The sequence below is a fragment of the Coregonus clupeaformis genome, chromosome 23 (assembly GCF_020615455.1).
Source record: "Coregonus clupeaformis isolate EN_2021a chromosome 23, ASM2061545v1, whole genome shotgun sequence".
NCBI classification, from domain to species: domain Eukaryota; kingdom Metazoa; phylum Chordata; class Actinopteri; order Salmoniformes; family Salmonidae; genus Coregonus; species Coregonus clupeaformis.
In genome coordinates this window covers 58480813-58499369 of record NC_059214.1, presented here as the reverse complement: position 1 = coordinate 58499369, position 18557 = coordinate 58480813, and the positions used below count along the sequence as shown (strand labels likewise).

At 46.7% G+C, this 18557-nt stretch overlaps 1 protein-coding gene across 1 annotated transcript; it reads left to right on the top strand.

Annotated features, from left to right (window-relative positions):
• The first annotated feature begins 544 nt into the window (after positions 1-544).
• LOC121537112 (potassium voltage-gated channel subfamily A member 1) lies at positions 545-5735 on the top strand. Its single transcript, XM_041844889.2, has 2 exons — positions 545-1394; positions 1948-5735. Exon 2 carries the CDS (start codon positions 2195-2197, stop codon positions 3677-3679), a length of 1485 nt encoding a protein of 494 aa, XP_041700823.1. The 5' UTR covers positions 545-1394; positions 1948-2194; the 3' UTR covers positions 3680-5735.
• The last annotated feature ends 12822 nt before the right edge of the window (positions 5736-18557 follow it).

Below are 18557 nucleotides of genomic sequence, written 5' to 3'. Positions count from 1 at the left end.
ACGGGAGGAGATTTTCCTGATGGTACCCACTACAACTCCCCTCTCACACAACCAACACATCCAGATATGAATACAGTGAATACTGTAAAATAGATGACTCATTGTGTCGTTCAACCTCGTATTACAATGTTACCGTTTTTCCCGTCATTATCCCTTTACCCCCTGATATGTCATTAGCTCGCATCGCCGTTTAGATTAGCTCCGCTTTGCCAGAGGGACTGAAATATCTATACCAGTCACGCCACCGTCCAATGACTCGGGTTTTTTTTTTTTTAACAGCCGAAGTGGCTTACACAATGATCTGTTGTTTTGGTGCTGCCTGTGTGTGTGAGTGTGCGTGTGTGTGTGTGTGATGTTGGGAGCATTTGTGGCAACGTGTGTTATAGTACAGTATGTCTGCATTGCGTCGAACCCCCCCCACCCCCCCTCTTCTCCCCCTTCTCTCCCACTCCTCTTAAACGCTCGCTCCCCCCTCCCTCGTTCCCTCCCTCCCCACCTCTCTCTCTCTCTCTCTCTCTCTCCTTCTCTGTATGAAATCCTGCAACATGCTTTTACATTATTTAAGTATTATATTGGCTCTGGCTCAGTGGATACCCTAAACCCCGTTATTTCTCAGGTGCTACATCTTTATCTAAGGCGGGGAGAATGGGTGCGTTACAGCGGTGCGTCTTGGGACGGTCGCGTCTTGTTGAGCGCTGGCCGCTCTAGTGCACCAAACAGGAGAGAAGAGCTTTCTACCGTTGTGTTTCTGCTATGCGGCAGAGTGCAGAGCAGAGCAGAGCCGGGAAGGGAAATGGTTGTGTGTCTCTCTGCTTCTCTCTCACTGCCCCACTAATGTGTTCAGCTAAAACCCTCTCACTCACACCATCTTTAATTTCACGATCACGCCGCTGGAGAGAGCGCAGCCGCGAGCGACGGTCAAAAGACCTAGTGGGATCTAATAGTCGGTTGTTGTCGTCGGTAGGAGAGGAGCTCGCGTTAACGGCTTTCTTTTCTTTTTATTCCATTTCATTCTCTCTATTCCTCGTCCGTAACCGTTTCTTCAGCATGGTTTTAAATTGCCTGTCAAGAGATTTTACGCTGCTTCGGAGGCGGTTCAGAGCCGTTCCGTACCTCAAGAAGGTCGCCCTAGCCGACATTGGAAGACAATAACACGGGAATCGCGTGGGTGATGTTAACAGTCGCTCCAGTCGACGTTGGAAGCCAATAACACGGGAATAGCGTGGATGATGTTAACGAAAACTGTACAGTCTATGAATATGTCACCGTAGCTCGTACTGTCCAGTGCAGTAAACGGAAATCCACTGCCTTTTAAAACAAAGCCGGGACTGCAAAGTTGTAGCGGTGGCTGGGGGGAGGGGGGAGGGGTGCACCACCACCAAACGGAAATCCAGGTAATTAACATAGTCGACAATTGTCATTATTATGTATCTTAATAACTATCGTTATTGTCATTGTTGTTGTACTTATTATAATGTAATAACGGTTAGTGTTCCTTATGTAAAGCGTTAGTACACTGGATGGAGATGAGATGGTTATGTGGTAAAATGCGGGTTCTGCTCAGTGTGCGCAGACGGTGGGAAGTAGTAGTGAAACTTGAATACTGATGTATGCGGTAAAACAATCCAGTTGAGTGAACAGTCTCCATATTACAGTGTTGTTGTCTCCTGAATGTCCTCTATGCTGGTCCCCTGTTCCTGGCAACTACCCGCTGTTAGGTGGCCTCCTCTCCCCATCTAGACTACAGCATGTCACAAACACTGAGATAACACTGCTGAGATGGCAAAGATCTCTCTCTCTCTCTCTCTCTCTCTCTCTCTCTCTCTCTCTCTCTCTCTCTCTCTCTCTCTCTCTCTCTCTCTCTCTCTCTCTCTCTCTCTCTGTCTCTCTCTCTCTGGCGTTCGATTCATTTTATTTCTCCCTCTCTCCCTCTCTTCCTCCGACTAGGTGGCAGACGAAGGAGAAGGAAAAGCAGCAATGCAGGACTACTCGGAGAGAGGAGCAAGGGAGCCTTGAGGCGAGCTAGCCCCCTTGTCTGCCTGGCCCGCGTGCCTGCAAGGGGATTTCTATCAGACAGAGGAGAGAGAGAGAGAGGGGGGAAATCTGAGGCGCAACTGGATGCCTGATCCCACCGGGGCTGAGCCGAGCATCCCCTGCCGCATAGCGCTGCGCTGAGCCCGGCCACACCGCCAGCATGACTGTGGTGGCCGGTGATAACATGGATGAGACGTCCACCCTGCCGGGGCACCTGCAGGATACCTACCCACCAGACCACGATGACCATGAGTGCTGCGAGAGGGTTGTCATCAACATCTCGGGGCTGCGCTTCGAGACCCAGCTAAAAACGCTCAGCCAGTTCCCCGAGACGTTATTAGGTAACCCCAAAAAGAGGATGCGCTACTTCGATCCGCTCAGAAACGAGTACTTTTTCGACCGGAACCGGCCGAGTTTTGACGCTATTCTATATTACTACCAGTCCGGTGGGCGGTTGAGGAGGCCCGTTAACGTTCCTCTGGATATGTTCTCTGAGGAGATCAAGTTTTACGAGCTCGGGGCAGAGGCCATGGAGAAGTTTAGGGAGGACGAGGGCTTTATTAGGGAAGAGGAGAAACCTTTACCAGAAAAAGAGTTCCAACGGCAGGTCTGGCTGCTGTTTGAATACCCGGAGAGCTCGGGACCTGCCCGAGGGATTGCTATAGTATCCGTGATGGTTATCTTAATTTCAATAGTCATATTCTGTTTGGAGACGCTGCCGGAACTCAAAGAGGACCCCAGGGGTAGGATGGAAACTGTAGGCAACGTGACATTCTATTACAAACCAAATATTCTCACAGACCCTTTCTTTATTGTGGAGACCCTGTGTATCATCTGGTTCTCCTTTGAGTTGATAGTGCGGTTCTTCGCCTGCCCTAGCAAGGCCGCCTTCTTTAAAAACATGATGAACACTATAGACATAGTAGCCATCATCCCCTACTTCATCACGCTGGGCACCGAGCTGGCAGAGGACCAGGAGGGGAAGGAGAAACCAAGCGAGCAGGCTGCGTCTCTGGCCATCCTCAGGGTCATCCGGCTGGTCAGGGTGTTCAGGATCTTCAAGCTGTCCAGACACTCCAAGGGTCTCCAGATATTGGGACAAACCCTCAAAGCCAGTATGAGAGAGCTGGGCCTCCTCATCTTCTTCCTCTTCATCGGAGTCATCCTCTTCTCCAGCGCAGTCTACTTCGCCGAGGCGGAGGAGAAGGAATCCTTCTTCACGAGCATCCCCGACGCCTTCTGGTGGGCTGTGGTCTCCATGACAACAGTGGGCTACGGGGACATGTACCCGGTGACCATCGGGGGAAAGATAGTGGGCTCGCTCTGTGCCATCGCCGGAGTGCTGACCATCGCGCTGCCGGTGCCTGTGATCGTGTCCAACTTCAACTACTTCTATCACCGGGAGACGGAGGGAGAGGAGCAGGCGCAGCTTCTAAACGTCAGCAACCAGGACCTTAATTCGGACAGCAACTCCTCCCGCCGCAGCTCCAACTCTATCGCCAGCAAGTCAGAATACATGGAGATAGACGAAGGGATCAATAACAGCATTGATAACTTTAGGGACGCGAATCTTAGAACTGCTAACTGTACTTCTGTCCTCAACCAGAACTGCGTTAATAAGGGAAAGCTGCTGACCGACGTTTAGAATCTATAGATTCATTCTACATGGCAGGAATCATCGGGATCTCCACGTGACATCATGGGGATATGATGAAACACCGTTCGTTGTAAATGTTGTAGAAATATTCCGAATGCTTGATTTAACTTCGTTAATGCGTTTTTTGCATTGCGTTTTATTACATTTGAATGAATAGAGAGAAAACTGTTTCCACAAAAAGAGGATGAAAAGGTTTGCTTGACTCAAAATGGGAATGATGAGGGTTATAATAATATTTGATATTTATGTTCCTGACGTGATGGAGATCTACTGGAAAACAACTGTCACCTGAAATATTAAACGGGAAAAGACAACATGCTCATTGAAGAAGAAACGGTTTTGCATGGGATAATGGATAACAGGCGGAACTCGGGGAGGGTGAGTTGCGCACTGCACTGCATCTGCTGAAGGAAGCGAAAGGGAATATGAAATATGGAATCTCAGCTCTCAGCCCGTACGCAAGCGCACTCACGCACAAGAAGCATCCGCAGTCAGATAGAGAGAGAGATAGATGTCGACCACACGTTGTCCGTAAGGTGCAGTGTTCTGATGACGCTAGTTACCGGGGATCAGTTAAGCACTTTATCACAATAGAAAAGAATAGAAAACAAAGAGATGAACTAACACTGGTCTCTTGCTGCCAGGAGACGTGATGCGAAGTGGGGCTGTTTGGAGACGAGATGACATCTGCAACGCTGCTACTTTCTTTCCCAGCAGATGCTGAAACTGAAACACCACTCTAATCCCATGGGGTATGACGACAACATGATGATGATGCCATGCAAGATAATAATCTTAATAAAAAAATTAAAAATAATAATAAAACTCGAAATTAGCATGTTGAGACACTCTTCTGTTTTATATTAATGGCATGCGGGAGACATTACCTCATGTAATGTTGTAATTATTCTCTTTCTTTTTAAAAACAACAGCCTGTATTATATTCTCCTCCTCTCTGATCCCAGACGATGACATTCTCTCTTTTTATGGTTTGGTTTTTTTCTCTCTCTCATTTGGTTTCACCAAAAGTGCACTGCTTATTTATTATTTAAAGTTATTACTTATTTAGGAGCATTTAAGTGCTGAATGTTGTAATCTTAAGGGAACAGAAAAACTTTTTTTTTTTTTGAAGATCATGGCATGTCAAACTACTAAGCATTATGGCCTACCTAATTACGGTACTATGTATCATGGTATATTCAATGCATGACGTCAGTATTAAAATAGCTTGCGGTTGACGGGGAACCTTGGGGATGCAGCACGAGGACGATTCTTTCTCCTCCTCATCGTTCTGTTGACAGACAGCTTCGAGACAGGACGCGTCCTATTGGGCGCGCGTGACGGAACGTAACTACTGTTTGACTGGACAAGACCGGACTGGCCTGGTACTTGGCCCAAAGGCCCGGATGAAAAACCTCAACCACAACAAAACAGAGGAGGAGCCATATCGGGATACCAAACCCCCCCTCCCCACTAAAAAAAAAAAATACATTTCATGGTTAGCTTCTGCTTCTGTGCATGGACCTTATTACCCTCAATAAGAAAATCTGAACAACATCATTTTTTTTTTTTTGTGAATTGTGACTTCCATATTGCTATTGATTTTTACAGCATTTATGTATTTATTTTATACATATTATAGCCTTTACAGAACAACATTGAAATACGGAAACAAAATTGCATAGAAAAACAAAATAGTCAAATGAGTTTGCTAGTGCCTTGAAGCCTCTATCTATGTCCTACAGACTCAAAACGGAAGTGCCTCCCTGGACAATAGTAAACTATATTAGAACAGAACAGATCACTTCCTCTATCCGGGCATAAACAGGCACTATTATACTACCAACCAACCTGCACAGTCAGAAGGAGGGTGACGGTTAAACAGTAACATAGAATATGAAGTCAATGGGTTTTAATGGTTCCCAGTACAGACTGTAATATAGGCCCTGAGGGCAGAGAGTAACAACACACACAGCTGGCCAGGAGGAGAGAGGCATGACACAGGGATGCAGAGAGGAAGAGAGGGGAAGAGAGGAAGGAGAGAGAGGGGGGGGGGAGGGAGAGGAGAGGGGAGACCGACAGAGAGGGGAGAGAGAGAGAGAGGGAAAAGAGAGAGATGGGGAGAGAGAGTGAGAGATAGAGAGAGGCGAGAGAGAGAGAGAGAGAAGAGAAGAGAGAGAGAGAGAGAGAGAGAGAGAGAGAGAGAGAGAGAGAGAGAGAAAGAGGGTAGAGAGAGAGCGAGAGAGAGAGAGAGCTTGACCGAAACTAATATGGAATGGCAACCACTGACCCCTGATGTGGGAAGTTCAACAGAGGTCACGTTCTAGAGTGTTTCACGTGGTTCTAGATTCTAGAATGGTCATGCACGTTCTACTGGAGCGCTTCGGACACTTTGTACATATAGGCCTGGTTAACATACAGCTACGCTAACCAATCATCATCAGATAACACATACAACTAATAACAATGAATAGCACATTGACAGACAGTGTTGTGGGCATGACTAGTATCTATCTAATCTATCTAGACACCATTTGGCTTTGATTTATTTATTTGAACCATTGCGAGCCTTTCTGTTGGTGTTTCAGTCTACCTCAGTGTGCTAGAGTCCTGAGAGCTTGTGTCCAGCATCCATCCATCCATCCATCCATCCATCCATCCATCCATCCATCCATCCATCCATCCATCCATCCATCCATCCATCCATCCATCCATCCATCCATCCTTCCACCCATCCATCCATCCATCCATCCATCCATCCATCCATCCATCCATCCATCCATCCATCCATCCATCCATCCATCCATCCATCCATCCACCCATCCTCTGTTAGTCTGCCTGTTAGGCCTGTTGTGTGACAACTAACAAACACCTTCTGTATAGAAAACCCCTTCCTTTGTGATCATGCAGCTATCACCTTCCAACTATACGAGATGTGTTTCTGGGGCATAACTGCATTACTGAATCAAGACCTTCTGGCATATCCAAACTTGCATCAACTAATGTTGTCATTCACTAAATGCTAATAACAACAAGCATTGATATTCTGCTAAAAGCTGCTGAACAGAGCCCATGTCTCTGGCTATACTATGGGAATGATAGTGTATTTCACATCATAACAGACTGTCTAAATAACTACCACCACTTCACTAGTCAGTCCCAGACTGTCCCCAACCAAACTCACCCTTGTCTGTCTGCCTGTCTGCCTGTCTGTCTGCCTGTCTGTCTGCCTGTCTGCCTGTCTGCCTGCCTGTCTGCCTGTCTGTCTGTCTGTCTGTCTGTCTGCCTGTCTGTCTGCCTGTCTGCCTGTCTGCCTGCCTGTCTGCCTGTCTGCCTGCCTGTCTGCCTGTCTGCCTGCCTGTCTGCCTGTCTGCCTGTCTGTCTGCCTGTCTGTCTGCCTGTCTGCCTGTCTGTCTGCCTGTCTGTCTGTCTGTCTGCCTGTCTGTCTGTCTGTCTGTCTGTCTGCCTGTCTGTCTGTCTGTCTGTCTGTCTGTCTGTCTGTCTGTCTGTCTGTCTGTCTGTCTGTCTGCCTGCCTGTCTGCCTGCCTGTCTGTCTGTCTGTCTGTCTGTCTGTCTGCCTGTCTGTCTGCACAGAGCTACTCAGCATTCATCTCAACATTATTAATATGTCCCAAATGGCTCCCTATTTAGTGCACTACTTTTGACTAGGGTGCCATTTGGGAGGCAGAAAAATAGCATTCTGAGCATTATGATAGCCAAAGGCATTAGTCACTTTGCATGGAAGCAAAATGGCAGCCCTCCACTGCTGTTTTGGAAGGCGAGAGGGAGCATAGGAGAGAGGGAGAGAAGGAGTGAGGGAGAGAGAGAGAGAGGGAGAGAGAGAGAGAGAGAGAGAGAGAGAGAGAGAGAGGGAGTGAGAGAGAGAGGGAGAGAGAAGGAGTGAGGGAGAGAGGGAGAGAAGGAGTGAGGGAGAGAGAGAGAGAGAAGGAGTGAGGGAGAGAGCGAGAGAGGGAGAGAAGGAGAGAAGGAGGGAGGGAGAGAGAGAGAGAGAGAGAAGGAGTGAGGGAGAGAGGGAGAGAAGGAGAGAAGGAGAGAGGGAGAGAAGGAGGGAGGGAGAGAGAGAGAGAAGGAGTGAGGGAGGAGAGAGAGAAGGAGAGAAGGAGAGAGGGAGAGAGAGAGAGAGAAGGAGAGAAGGAGAGAGGGAGAGAGAGAGAGGGAGTAAGGGAAAGAGGGAGTGAGGGAGTGAGGGAGAGAGAGAGTGAGGGAGGGAGGGAGAGAGGGAGTGGAGCACGACAGAGTGCCAGCCGGCCGGGATGTGGGAAGGGAGAGGGAGAGGAAATTAACGCTATGTTGTGACATTTCCTATTTCAGCTGTCTGTAGAGGCTTTGCCTGCTAAGATGTGTGTGTGACGGCATGGATGGATGGACAGTACAGTGTAGAATGGCTATTTATGTGATTCTGCACTTGATAATATGTATGATGCATGAAAAAAACCATGCCAACTTCCTTTGGCTTGAATGAGAGAACAGACTCAAAAGAGGCACTTGAAGGATGTATGTTTTGATTGGCTGGTTTGCAGACGTATACGATAAAAAAAACAGATCATGCACTTAATTGAAAGTATCCAGCATGAAAACCATCTACCAGCTGAACTAGGCTGGTCTAGGGTGGTCTGCTTACACATCTACCAGCTGAACTAGGCTGGTCTAGGGTGGTCTGGTTACACATCTACCAGCTGAACTAGGCTGGTCTAGGGTGGTCTGCTTACACATCTACCAGCTGAACTAGGCTGGTCTAGGGTGGTCTGGTTACACATCTACCAGCTGAACTAGGCTGGTCTAGGGTGGTCTGGTTACACATCTACCAGCTGAACTAGGCTGGTCTAGGGTGGTCTGGTTACACATCTACCAGCTGAACTAGGCTGGTCTAGGGTGGTCTGGTTAAACATCTACCAGCTGAACTAGGCTGGTCTAGGGTGGTCTGGTTACACATCTACCAGCTGAACTAGGCTGGTCTAGGGTGGTCTGGTTAAACATCTACCAGCTGAACTAGGCTGGTCTAGGGTGGTCTGGTTACACATCTACCAGCTGAACTAGGCTGGTCTAGGGTGGTCTGGTTACACATCTACCAGCTGAACTAGGCTGGTCTAGGGTGGTCTGGTTACACATCTACCAGCTGAACTAGGCTGGTCTAGGGTGGTCTGGTTAACCATCTACCAGCTGAACTAGGCTGGTCTAGGGTGGTCTGGTTAACCATCTACCAGCTGAACTAGGCTGGTCTAGGGTGGTCTGGTTACACATCTACCAGCTGAACTAGGCTGGTCTAGGGTGGTCTGGTTACACATCTACCAGCTGAACTAGGCTGGTCTAGGGTGGTCTGGTTACACATCTACCAGCTGAACTAGGCTGGTCTAGGGTGGTCTGGTTACACATCTACCAGCTGAACTAGGCTGGTCTAGGGTGGTCTGGTTACACATCTACCAGCTGAACTAGGCTGGTCTAGGGTGGTCTGGTTACACATCTACCAGCTGAACTAGGCTGGTCTAGGGTGGTCTGGTTACACATCTACCAGCTGAACTAGGCTGGTCTAGGGTGGTCTGGTTACACATCTACCAGCTGAACTAGGCTGGTCTAGGGTGGTCTGGTTAAACATCTACCAGCTGAACTAGGCTGGTCTAGGGTGGTCTGGTTACACATCTACCAGCTGAACTAGGCTGGTCTAGGGTGGTCTGGTTACACATCTACCAGCTGAACTAGGCTGGTCTAGGGTGGTCTGGTTAAACATCTACCAGCTGAACTAGGCTGGTCTAGGGTGGTCTGGTTACACATCTACCAGCTGAACTAGGCTGGTCTAGGGTGGTCTGGTTACACATCTACCAGCTGAACTAGGCTGGTCTAGGGTGGTCTGGTTAAACATCTACCAGCTGAACTAGGCTGGTCTAGGGTGGTCTGGTTACACATCTACCAGCTGAACTAGGCTGGTCTAGGGTGGTCTGGTTAAACATCTACCAGCTGAACTAGGCTGGTCTAGGGTGGTCTGCTTACACATCCACCAAAGCTGCTAAAAGGATCATATGAAATAAAATATCAAAGCCAGCACGGGTCAAGTCGGGTCAGCCACATGGTGGGAATCAGGTATTAGTGTCCTGGCTGTGTGTCACCCTCCTCAATACCTGGCCCTTTATACCAGACCTCCTGAGTAGGCCCCAGTACCTGGCCCTTTATACCAGACCTCCTGAGTAGGCCCCAGTACCTGGCCCTTTATACCAGACCTCCTGAGTAGGCCCCAGTACCTGGCCCTTTATACCAGACCTCCTGAGTAGGCCCCAGTACCTGGCCCTTTATACCAGACCTCCTGAGTAGGCCCCAGTACCTGGCCCTTTATACCAGACCTCCTGAGTAGGCCCCAGTACCTGGCCCTTTATACCAGACCTCCTGAGTAGGCCCCAGTACCTGGCCCTTTATACCAGACCTCCTGAGTAGGCCCCAGTACCTGGCCCTTTATACCAGACCTCCTGAGTAGGCCCCAGTACCTGGCCCTTTATACCAGACCTCCTGAGTAGGCCCCAATACCTGGCCCTTTATACCAGACCTCCTGAGTAGGCCCCAATACCTGGCCCTTTATACCAGACCTCCTGAGTAGGCCCCAGTACCTGACCCTTTATACCAGACCTCCTGAGTAGGCCCCAGTACCTGGCCCTTTATACCAGACCTCCTGAGTAGGCCCCAGTACCTGGCCCTTTATACCAGACCTCCTGAGTAGGCCCCAATACCTGGCCCTTTATACCAGACCTCCTGAGTAGGCCCCAGTACCTGGCCCTTTATACCAGACCTCCTGAGTAGGCCCCAGTACCTGGCCCTTTATACCAGACCTCCTGAGTAGGCCCCAGTACCTGGCCCTTTATACCAGACCTCCTGAGTAGGCCCCAATACCTGGCCCTTTATACCAGACCTCCTGAGTAGGCCCCAATACCTGGCCCTTTATACCAGACCTCCTGAGTAGGCCCCAGTACCTGGCCCTTTATACCAGACCTCCTGAGTAGGCCCCAGTACCTGGCCCTTTATACCAGACCTCCTGAGTAGGCCCCAGTACCTGGCCCTTTATACCAGACCTCCTGAGTAGGCCCCAGTACCTGGCCCTTTATACCAGACCTCCTGAGTAGGCACCAGTACCTGGCCCTTTATACCAGACCTCCTGAGTAGGCCCCAGTACCTGGCCCTTTATACCAGACCTCCTGAGTAGGCCCCAGTACCTGGCCCTTTATACCAGACCTCCTGAGTAGGCCCCAGTACCTGGCCCTTTATACCAGACCTCCTGAGTAGGCCCCAGTACCTGGCCCTTTATACCAGACCTCCTGAGTAGGCCCCAGTACCTGGCCCTTTATACCAGACCTCCTGAGTAGGCCCCAGTACCTGGCCCTTTATACCAGAGCTCCTGAGTAGGCCCCAGTACCTGGCCCTTTATACCAGACCTCCTGAGTAGGCCCCAGTACCTGGCCCTTTATACCAGACCTCCTGAGTAGGCCCCAGTACCTGGCCCTTTATACCAGACCTCCTGAGTAGGCCCCAATACCTGGCCTTTTATACCAGGGTACCAGGGCCCTATTGTACTAGCTAGCTATTCAACGTGCGGAGAGAAATATCCCTTTAATTCCTGTTTTTAATATCAGGCATCGGATGAAATAAAAACCATATCTGGTGTGTATGGTGCTGTGTGGAAACAGTGAGTCGTAGGAGTATATGTAGTGTGTATGGTGCTCTGTAGAAACAGTGAGTCGTAGGAGCCTTTTTTGTTGAAGTAAGAACAGATCAATTATTTGTTTTTGTTTTCTCCCCTGCCAGATTTATCTAAATTGTCCTGCCAGATATTAACTTATTTAAATGTTTAATCTTTTGAAATATTATTCATCGGGGGGTACTCAGGAGATGTGATGATACTTCCTCTTCTATATGATCATGGTTTTAGAGTACATTTGGCCAAAAGCTCGAGACACATATGTACTTTTTAAAAACTTTTAAAGCACCCGACACCAATCAAGGGACCAAATGCAATGTTTTTAGAGCATGTTTCTATATATATTTGATAAGAGTGTTGGTTACATTTACTAAAGGGGTGATGATGACTATGTAATGGTCCCAAATGGCACCCTAGTCCCTATTTCCTGCACTATATAGGAAACAGGGTGCCAATTGGGAACTCAACCTATGCTAGAAGACACTCCATATACTGTACAGTCCAATATGTGAAAGCACCGTTTCTGACTTCATATCTTTGTTATACCTTCCAAAAATCAACTACATGGTACCATTACATTACACAGACGCTCTTATCCAGAGCCACTTACAGTTAGTGAGTGCATACATTTTTTTTTCTTCATACCGTGCGATGAATGAGTTGATGTGAGAGTCTGTTTTGTTTATTAAGTCGAAAGATTAAAAAAAAAAAAAAAAAAAAAACGATATTGATCTCTGTCGTTTCATAAACCCCTTAACCCAATGTTTATTTATATAAATCACCTACAGTGCACACATTGGTCCTATTGACATTTGTATTTTCATATCAAGGTTGTGGGAAAAATAAAATATATGTATTATTTTTTTGTCTCTACACATCTATAACATTATAATATTATCTCTGTTCAAATGTCCACATTCCATACCACTTAGAATGAAGCTATGTATTGGATAGCTCTGGTCCACGGTGTTATCACACGTTCCTCCATGAAGACATATATAATGCCCCGGACCATAGCTATGTATTGGATAGCTCTGGTCCATGGTGTTACCACACGTTCCTCCATGAAGACACATATAATGCCCCAGACCATAGCTATGTATTGGATAGCTCTGGTCCATGGTGTTACCACACGTTCCTCCATGAAGACACATATAATGCCCCAGACCATAGCTATGTATTGGATAGCTCTGGTCCATGGTGTTACCACACGTTCCTCCATGAAGACATATATAATGCCCCGGACCAAAGCTATGTATTGGATAGCTCTGGTCCATGGTGTTATCACACGTTCCTCCATGAAGACATATATAATGCCCCGGACCAAAGCTATGTATTGGATAGCTCTGGTCCATGGTGTTATCACACGTTCCTCCATGAAGACACATATAATGCCCCGGACCAAAGCTGTGTATTGGCAATGCTTTCTAAGTGGAATGCTGGTGTGGATGTTGGGAATTGGTTGTTTAAGCTTGGATGTAATGTAAACTATCGCTGAGAGGTGGCCTCTGTTCAGAAGAAAACTGTCTGCATCTCAAATGGCGCCTCATTCCCTACACAGAGCACTGCTTTTTTGACCAGGGTCCATATGGGCCGACGTGGCTCTGGTCTAAAGTAGTGTACTACGTAGGGAACAGGGTGCCATTCTCTGGTCTAAAGTAGTGCACTATATAGGGAATAGGGTGCCATTCTCTGGTCTAAAGTAGTGCACTATATAGGGAATAGGGTGCCATTCTCTGGTCTAAAGTAGTGCACTACGTAGGGAACAGGGTGCCATTCTCTGGTCTAAAGTAGTGCACTATATAGGGAATAGGGTGCCATTCTCTGGTCTAAAGTAGTGCACTATATAGGGAATAGGGTGTCATTCTCTGGTCTAAAGTAGTGCACTATATAGGGAATAGGGTGCCATTCTCTGGTCTAAAGTAGTGCACTATATAGGGAATAGGGTGCCATTCTCTGGTCTAAAGTAGTGCACTACGTAGGGAACAGGGTGCCATTTGAGACGCATTCTATGTCTTTAACCTAAAAGCCATGACTTATACAGTACAAAGTGTTAATACGATCTTAACTACTGATGTGTAAATGACCTGATACGAGCGCACATGGGAGAAAAAGTCCTTTACGTTATTAAGATGTTATTGAACCTAAATAAGGTTATCTTTTTTTTTATATTCAGTGTATTAAAAGATTCTGTTCTATAAGAAACACATCATTACGAAGCTTCCTTCATATCGGTTTACGTCTGAAATGGCACCCTATTCCCTTTATAGTGCACTACTTTAGACCAGGACCCGCATTGGGCACTGATCAAAAGTAGTGCACTATATAGGGAACAGGGTGCCATTTGGGAACCAACCATTTGGGAACCAACCATTTGGGAACCAACCATTGTCTTCACATCTCAGCAACGTTGTATTCTGCTCACGTTGTGACTACCGCATGGTCGCTGGAAGCCAGCGTGATCTTAACCAATCAATCCATCTTGATTATCAATATTACTCTGGCCGCATCATTATCAAAACGTTTCACACCCCCCCACTGACAACATTGCTATTGCTATTATTTATACTATATGCAGCTCCTCCCACAGCCGGATTATTAGGACATATAAAGAAAAACAGTCACATTATTTGTCTGAAAGTACTACAGTGGGAGTGCAGTGGGAAAGTACTACAGTGGGAGTGCAGTGGGAACTGAAACCTAACTGACAAAATGTGCAGTTTCTCTTTCTGATTCTGATGTGTTGGTATGAATGCTATCCAATCCCCCCCTCCTGTCCCTACCAGCCCCCCCAGGCCAAAGCTACTTCCTGTCCCTACCAGCCCCTCCTCCCCCCCAGGCCAAAGCTACTTCCTGTCCCGCCCCCCGTCCTCAGAAAGACTGGAGTCCCAGTAGGAACCAGACTGAAAACGAAACACTGTTCCTTTAAATACCTTGTTCTACTAAGGGGAGTGGCTGATTTCTTCCATGAACCTTAAGTTGTTAATGCTACCGGATGTCTGTCATTGTTTAAGTTGGTTCATTCAGGATACTGCTGTACGGTACAATGTTTGTCATTATGTTATGTTGGCGAAGAAGAAGGAGGCTGGAAAGTATGTAGGGCAGTCCTCGTTTTTAGGTCACTTTCGAATCTCATCATATAGCAACCATTTCAATAAATTTCTGAAGGTTTGATTTCTGATCTCTGCTTATTAATTCAATAAGTGTGTGTGTGTGTAGGGGAGAGAGATAGACATAGAGGACAGAGAGAGAGAGAGAGAGAGAGAGAGAGAGAGAGAGAGAGAGAGAGAGAGAGAGAGAGAGAGAGAGAGAGAGAGAGAGAGAGAGAGAGAGAGAGAGAGAGAGAGAGAGAGACAGAGAGAGAGACAGAGAGAGAGAGAGACAGAGAGAGAGAGACAGAGAGAGAGAGAGAGAGAGACAGAGAGAGACAGAGAGAGAGAGAGAGAGAGAGAGAGAGAGAGACAGAGAGAGAGAGACAGAGAGAGAGAGAGAGAGACAGAGAGAGAGAGAGAGGGAGAGAGACAGAGAGAGAGAGAGAGAGAGACAGAGAGAGAGAGAGAGAGAGAGAGAGACAGAGAGAGAGAGAGAGAGAGAGAGAGAGAGAGACAGAGAGAGAGAGACAGAGAGAGAGAGAGAGAGACAGAGAGAGAGCACAGAGAGAGAGAGAGAGAGAGAGAGAGAGAGAGAGACAGAGAGAGAGAGAGAGAGAGAGAGAGAGAGAGAGAGAGAGAGAGAGAGAGAGAGACAGAGAGAGAGAGAGAGAGAGAGAGAGAGAGAGAGAGAGAGAGAGAGAGAGAGAGAGAGAGAGAGAGAGAGAGAGAGAGAGACACAGAGAGAGAGAGACAGAGAGAGAGAGAGAGAGAGAGAGAGAGAGAGAGAGAGAGAGAGAGAGAGAGAGAGAGAGACGGAGACAGAGAGAGAGAGACAGAGAGAGAGAGAGAGAGAGAGAGAGAGAGAGAGAGAGTGATAGATTAATTATTAATGACTAATTATTACACCCTGAAACTGTGTATAATGTGTTAGAAATGTGTGAGTGTAGGACCAGTAAAGGCTATGGCATTGAGCCACTATTTAGCAATGTGAGTTAGAGTTAGGCCAGACAACAAAGACAACTGAGAAACTAAGATAAAGAGGCCTCCCAATTTAGGGAGGGGAGAAACTGTTATGAAAACATGGTGCAGAATATTGTGAGAACGGCAATAACTGAGTAAAGCAGGGAGTAGGATGTGTGTGTGTGTGTGTGTGTGTGTATGTATGTGTGTATGCATGTGTGTATATGTGTGTGTGTGTGAACTGAAGGTCAGTAGAGCAGTTTTAGAGTGGAAAACTACAGCCCGCCTACAGAGGGGAGGGATTTCTTTTTGTATGACGTATGAGTATAAAAGATGGACTCTGAAATTGTGATGGCAGAATTCTCAATGAATAAATATCTCTGACTATGCAGACCGGGACTCTGGCCGTTACTTAAATCCCAAAAGACTTACAACCTTTTGGGAGACGCACAGAGACACTAAAATAGTTTGTTAAATAATTCACATAACAGCTTGGTCCTTCTGAGCCGGACTCCACTACCCTGTTTCTGTCATTCCAGGTAACTCTGAAAACCGTCGACGGGCGAATGATACATTCGTAAATAGAAAGTCCTGCCCTTTGACATTAAGGGTTAAAACAGGCCAGAGGACACCTGATTAATGACAGAGACGGTGACGGAATCCAAACCTACATTGAATCTCGGCTGCAAGGATAAGGTCAGTAGTCTTTATTCATTACTTGGTGAAATTGATTTGAGAACTTGCTAAAATATTGAAAAGTAGCAAATTGATCAATGCGTAGCCATTTTAAGTGAAATGTAGGGGACTGTCAGGAATTATCAAGATTACATTGTGAGGATAGACTCCTCCGTAGAGTAGGAGATAATTCTGGGGGACTAGTCAACCTGTTGGTGGGTCCGTAACGATTCACGGTAATAGGGCATTACCAAAAGAAACTACCCGGTGTTGAAATAGAAGGAACTATTAAAAGTACACCTTTGGGATGGAACCTGTAAGAGATTATTGAACAGTCAACAAATAATCTGGGTTAAACAAATACAAAAAGTACACCAGAAGGAATTAAAATAGCATGTGTGAGAAATATAATATTAGTAAAGTCAAAAGTCACAAACAACTGTAGATTTTGCTGTAACTCTATCCGTTCTGGAGCCTTATAAACTCCGGGTTACCGATGGTGTTAACCAATAATCATGTAAGGTTGTATACGTGTGAGACCTAATGTTTGCTCAAAAGTCACATGAATAATTCCAGGTGGTTGTATAGAGGAGGGAGAACCCATTCCTGTTGTATGAGACCGTCAGGAATTATCAAGATTACATTGTGGGGGATCAATCCCTCTGTAAAAGTATGAGATAATTCTGGGGGACTAGTCAAGATATACAGGAAGGGGTGATTCAAGGTGTTGTTGTGTGAAGCTATTTTGAATGACTTGTTAAATTGACTTGTTATATAGAAGAGGTGGCTAAGGGATTTTTAACAGTACCAACCATGGGGGGGCAAATCCTCACAAGAGGTCCCCGAATTTACTGGGGACGAGAAATACTTGATGTAATTAAAATGGAATCCAGGGATAGAAGAAATCTCCATTATGTGACCAGGTGGAGGGAGAGGTATGGTTTTGAGGGACGTCTAGACGCAGATAAACTCGAAACCATGCTTAAACAGATACATAAGGTGTGTAAAGGAGACAGGACATAGCCAAGAAAGAAGAGAAAGATGCAGAGTAACTAATTGCCACTCTGGGAGAGATGGCGGGTAGAACTAGAAACATAGGAGGAAGAGGAAGAGGAAGATAAGGCGTGACTAGTCCTTGAGGGAGAAATAGTAGACTCTAGTGGGAGGAAGACTAAGGAACCCTTTGATCCAAATTGTGAGGTGTTTGAATTGGCTACTATTGACTTAGCACTTCAACAGGAACAGAAACCTTATTTTGACATTGACAGTAATGGGTATGAAAATTAAATTCCTTTGTGATACGGGAGCCTGCAGGACAGCAATCTGTGCAACAGACAAGCCAGATGGAGTCAGAATTTGATGGGGAGAAAATCATAGTGCGATCTGCCTCTGGTCATCAATTTATTGAAAGGTTATCAGCCCCAATAACCCTAAAACATGACCAATCAGGATGAGAGGCAACCATACCCATCCTGATATCTAAGCTGTGTCGGGTAAATTTACTAGGACGTGATGTAATGACTAAATTGAATGTGGCTGTCATTTCCGCTGAGAGGGGAATGAAAGTACACATAGTCAGAGACAATATGGTGGTCTGTGGGGAAGGGGAGCCATGTTATTGGTATAGGCAAGAATTGTTAAGGGGGGGAATAATTGATATTCCCCGAACCTTGATGGAACTTGCTGATGATGTAGTACCAGGCCCCACTAAAATGCCCCCCGATGACCTACACTGTACTCTCTGGTATAACAAACACCCAGGTCCAGATGCAATATATGAGGAAGCATTATTTAAAACCACAGAAAGGACTATAGCCTTGAAATGGTTTCACGATGACAACACCCACGCAGTAGTGGAGGTGGAACTAGGGCCCCAAAGTCAGAGACTGTTCAGGGAAATATGGAGCCCACATGTGTCCCTAGCAAAGGAGCCAGCAGAGGACTGGAAAGACATGGGCCAGTGGGTATCCAAGGGTAAGAGGATCACTGATTGGGTCAATATTGTGAGTGGCGATCAACACAGCCCATCCACAGATAGTACATTTAGATGAGAATAGCAGATGCTGAGGAGAGGAATACCTGTTGACAGAACAACAGGAGTCAGACTTAAAAGAAGTTCCAGAGCATTTGTGGTCCCGGGGTCCAGCATACGTAGGATTAATAAAAAGGGGTAATTCCAGTACAGATTATACCCAAATCTAATCATAGGCCATATCAGAAGCAATACCCTATGAAACCAGAAGCAATAAAAGGTTTGCAGTTTACCAAGAGCAGATTGTGAGGGACCTTGAGGGAGGGCCAATTCTCGGGGAGATAGTGAGGCCAGAAACAAAGGTGCAGTGTCCTGGAAATCACAGTCTGTTTTGTTTTTTTTCAGTTCTGCTGGGAGTACATTGGATGATGGGGTTTTGTGTTGAATTAGAGACAGTGAGACTATTAGTCA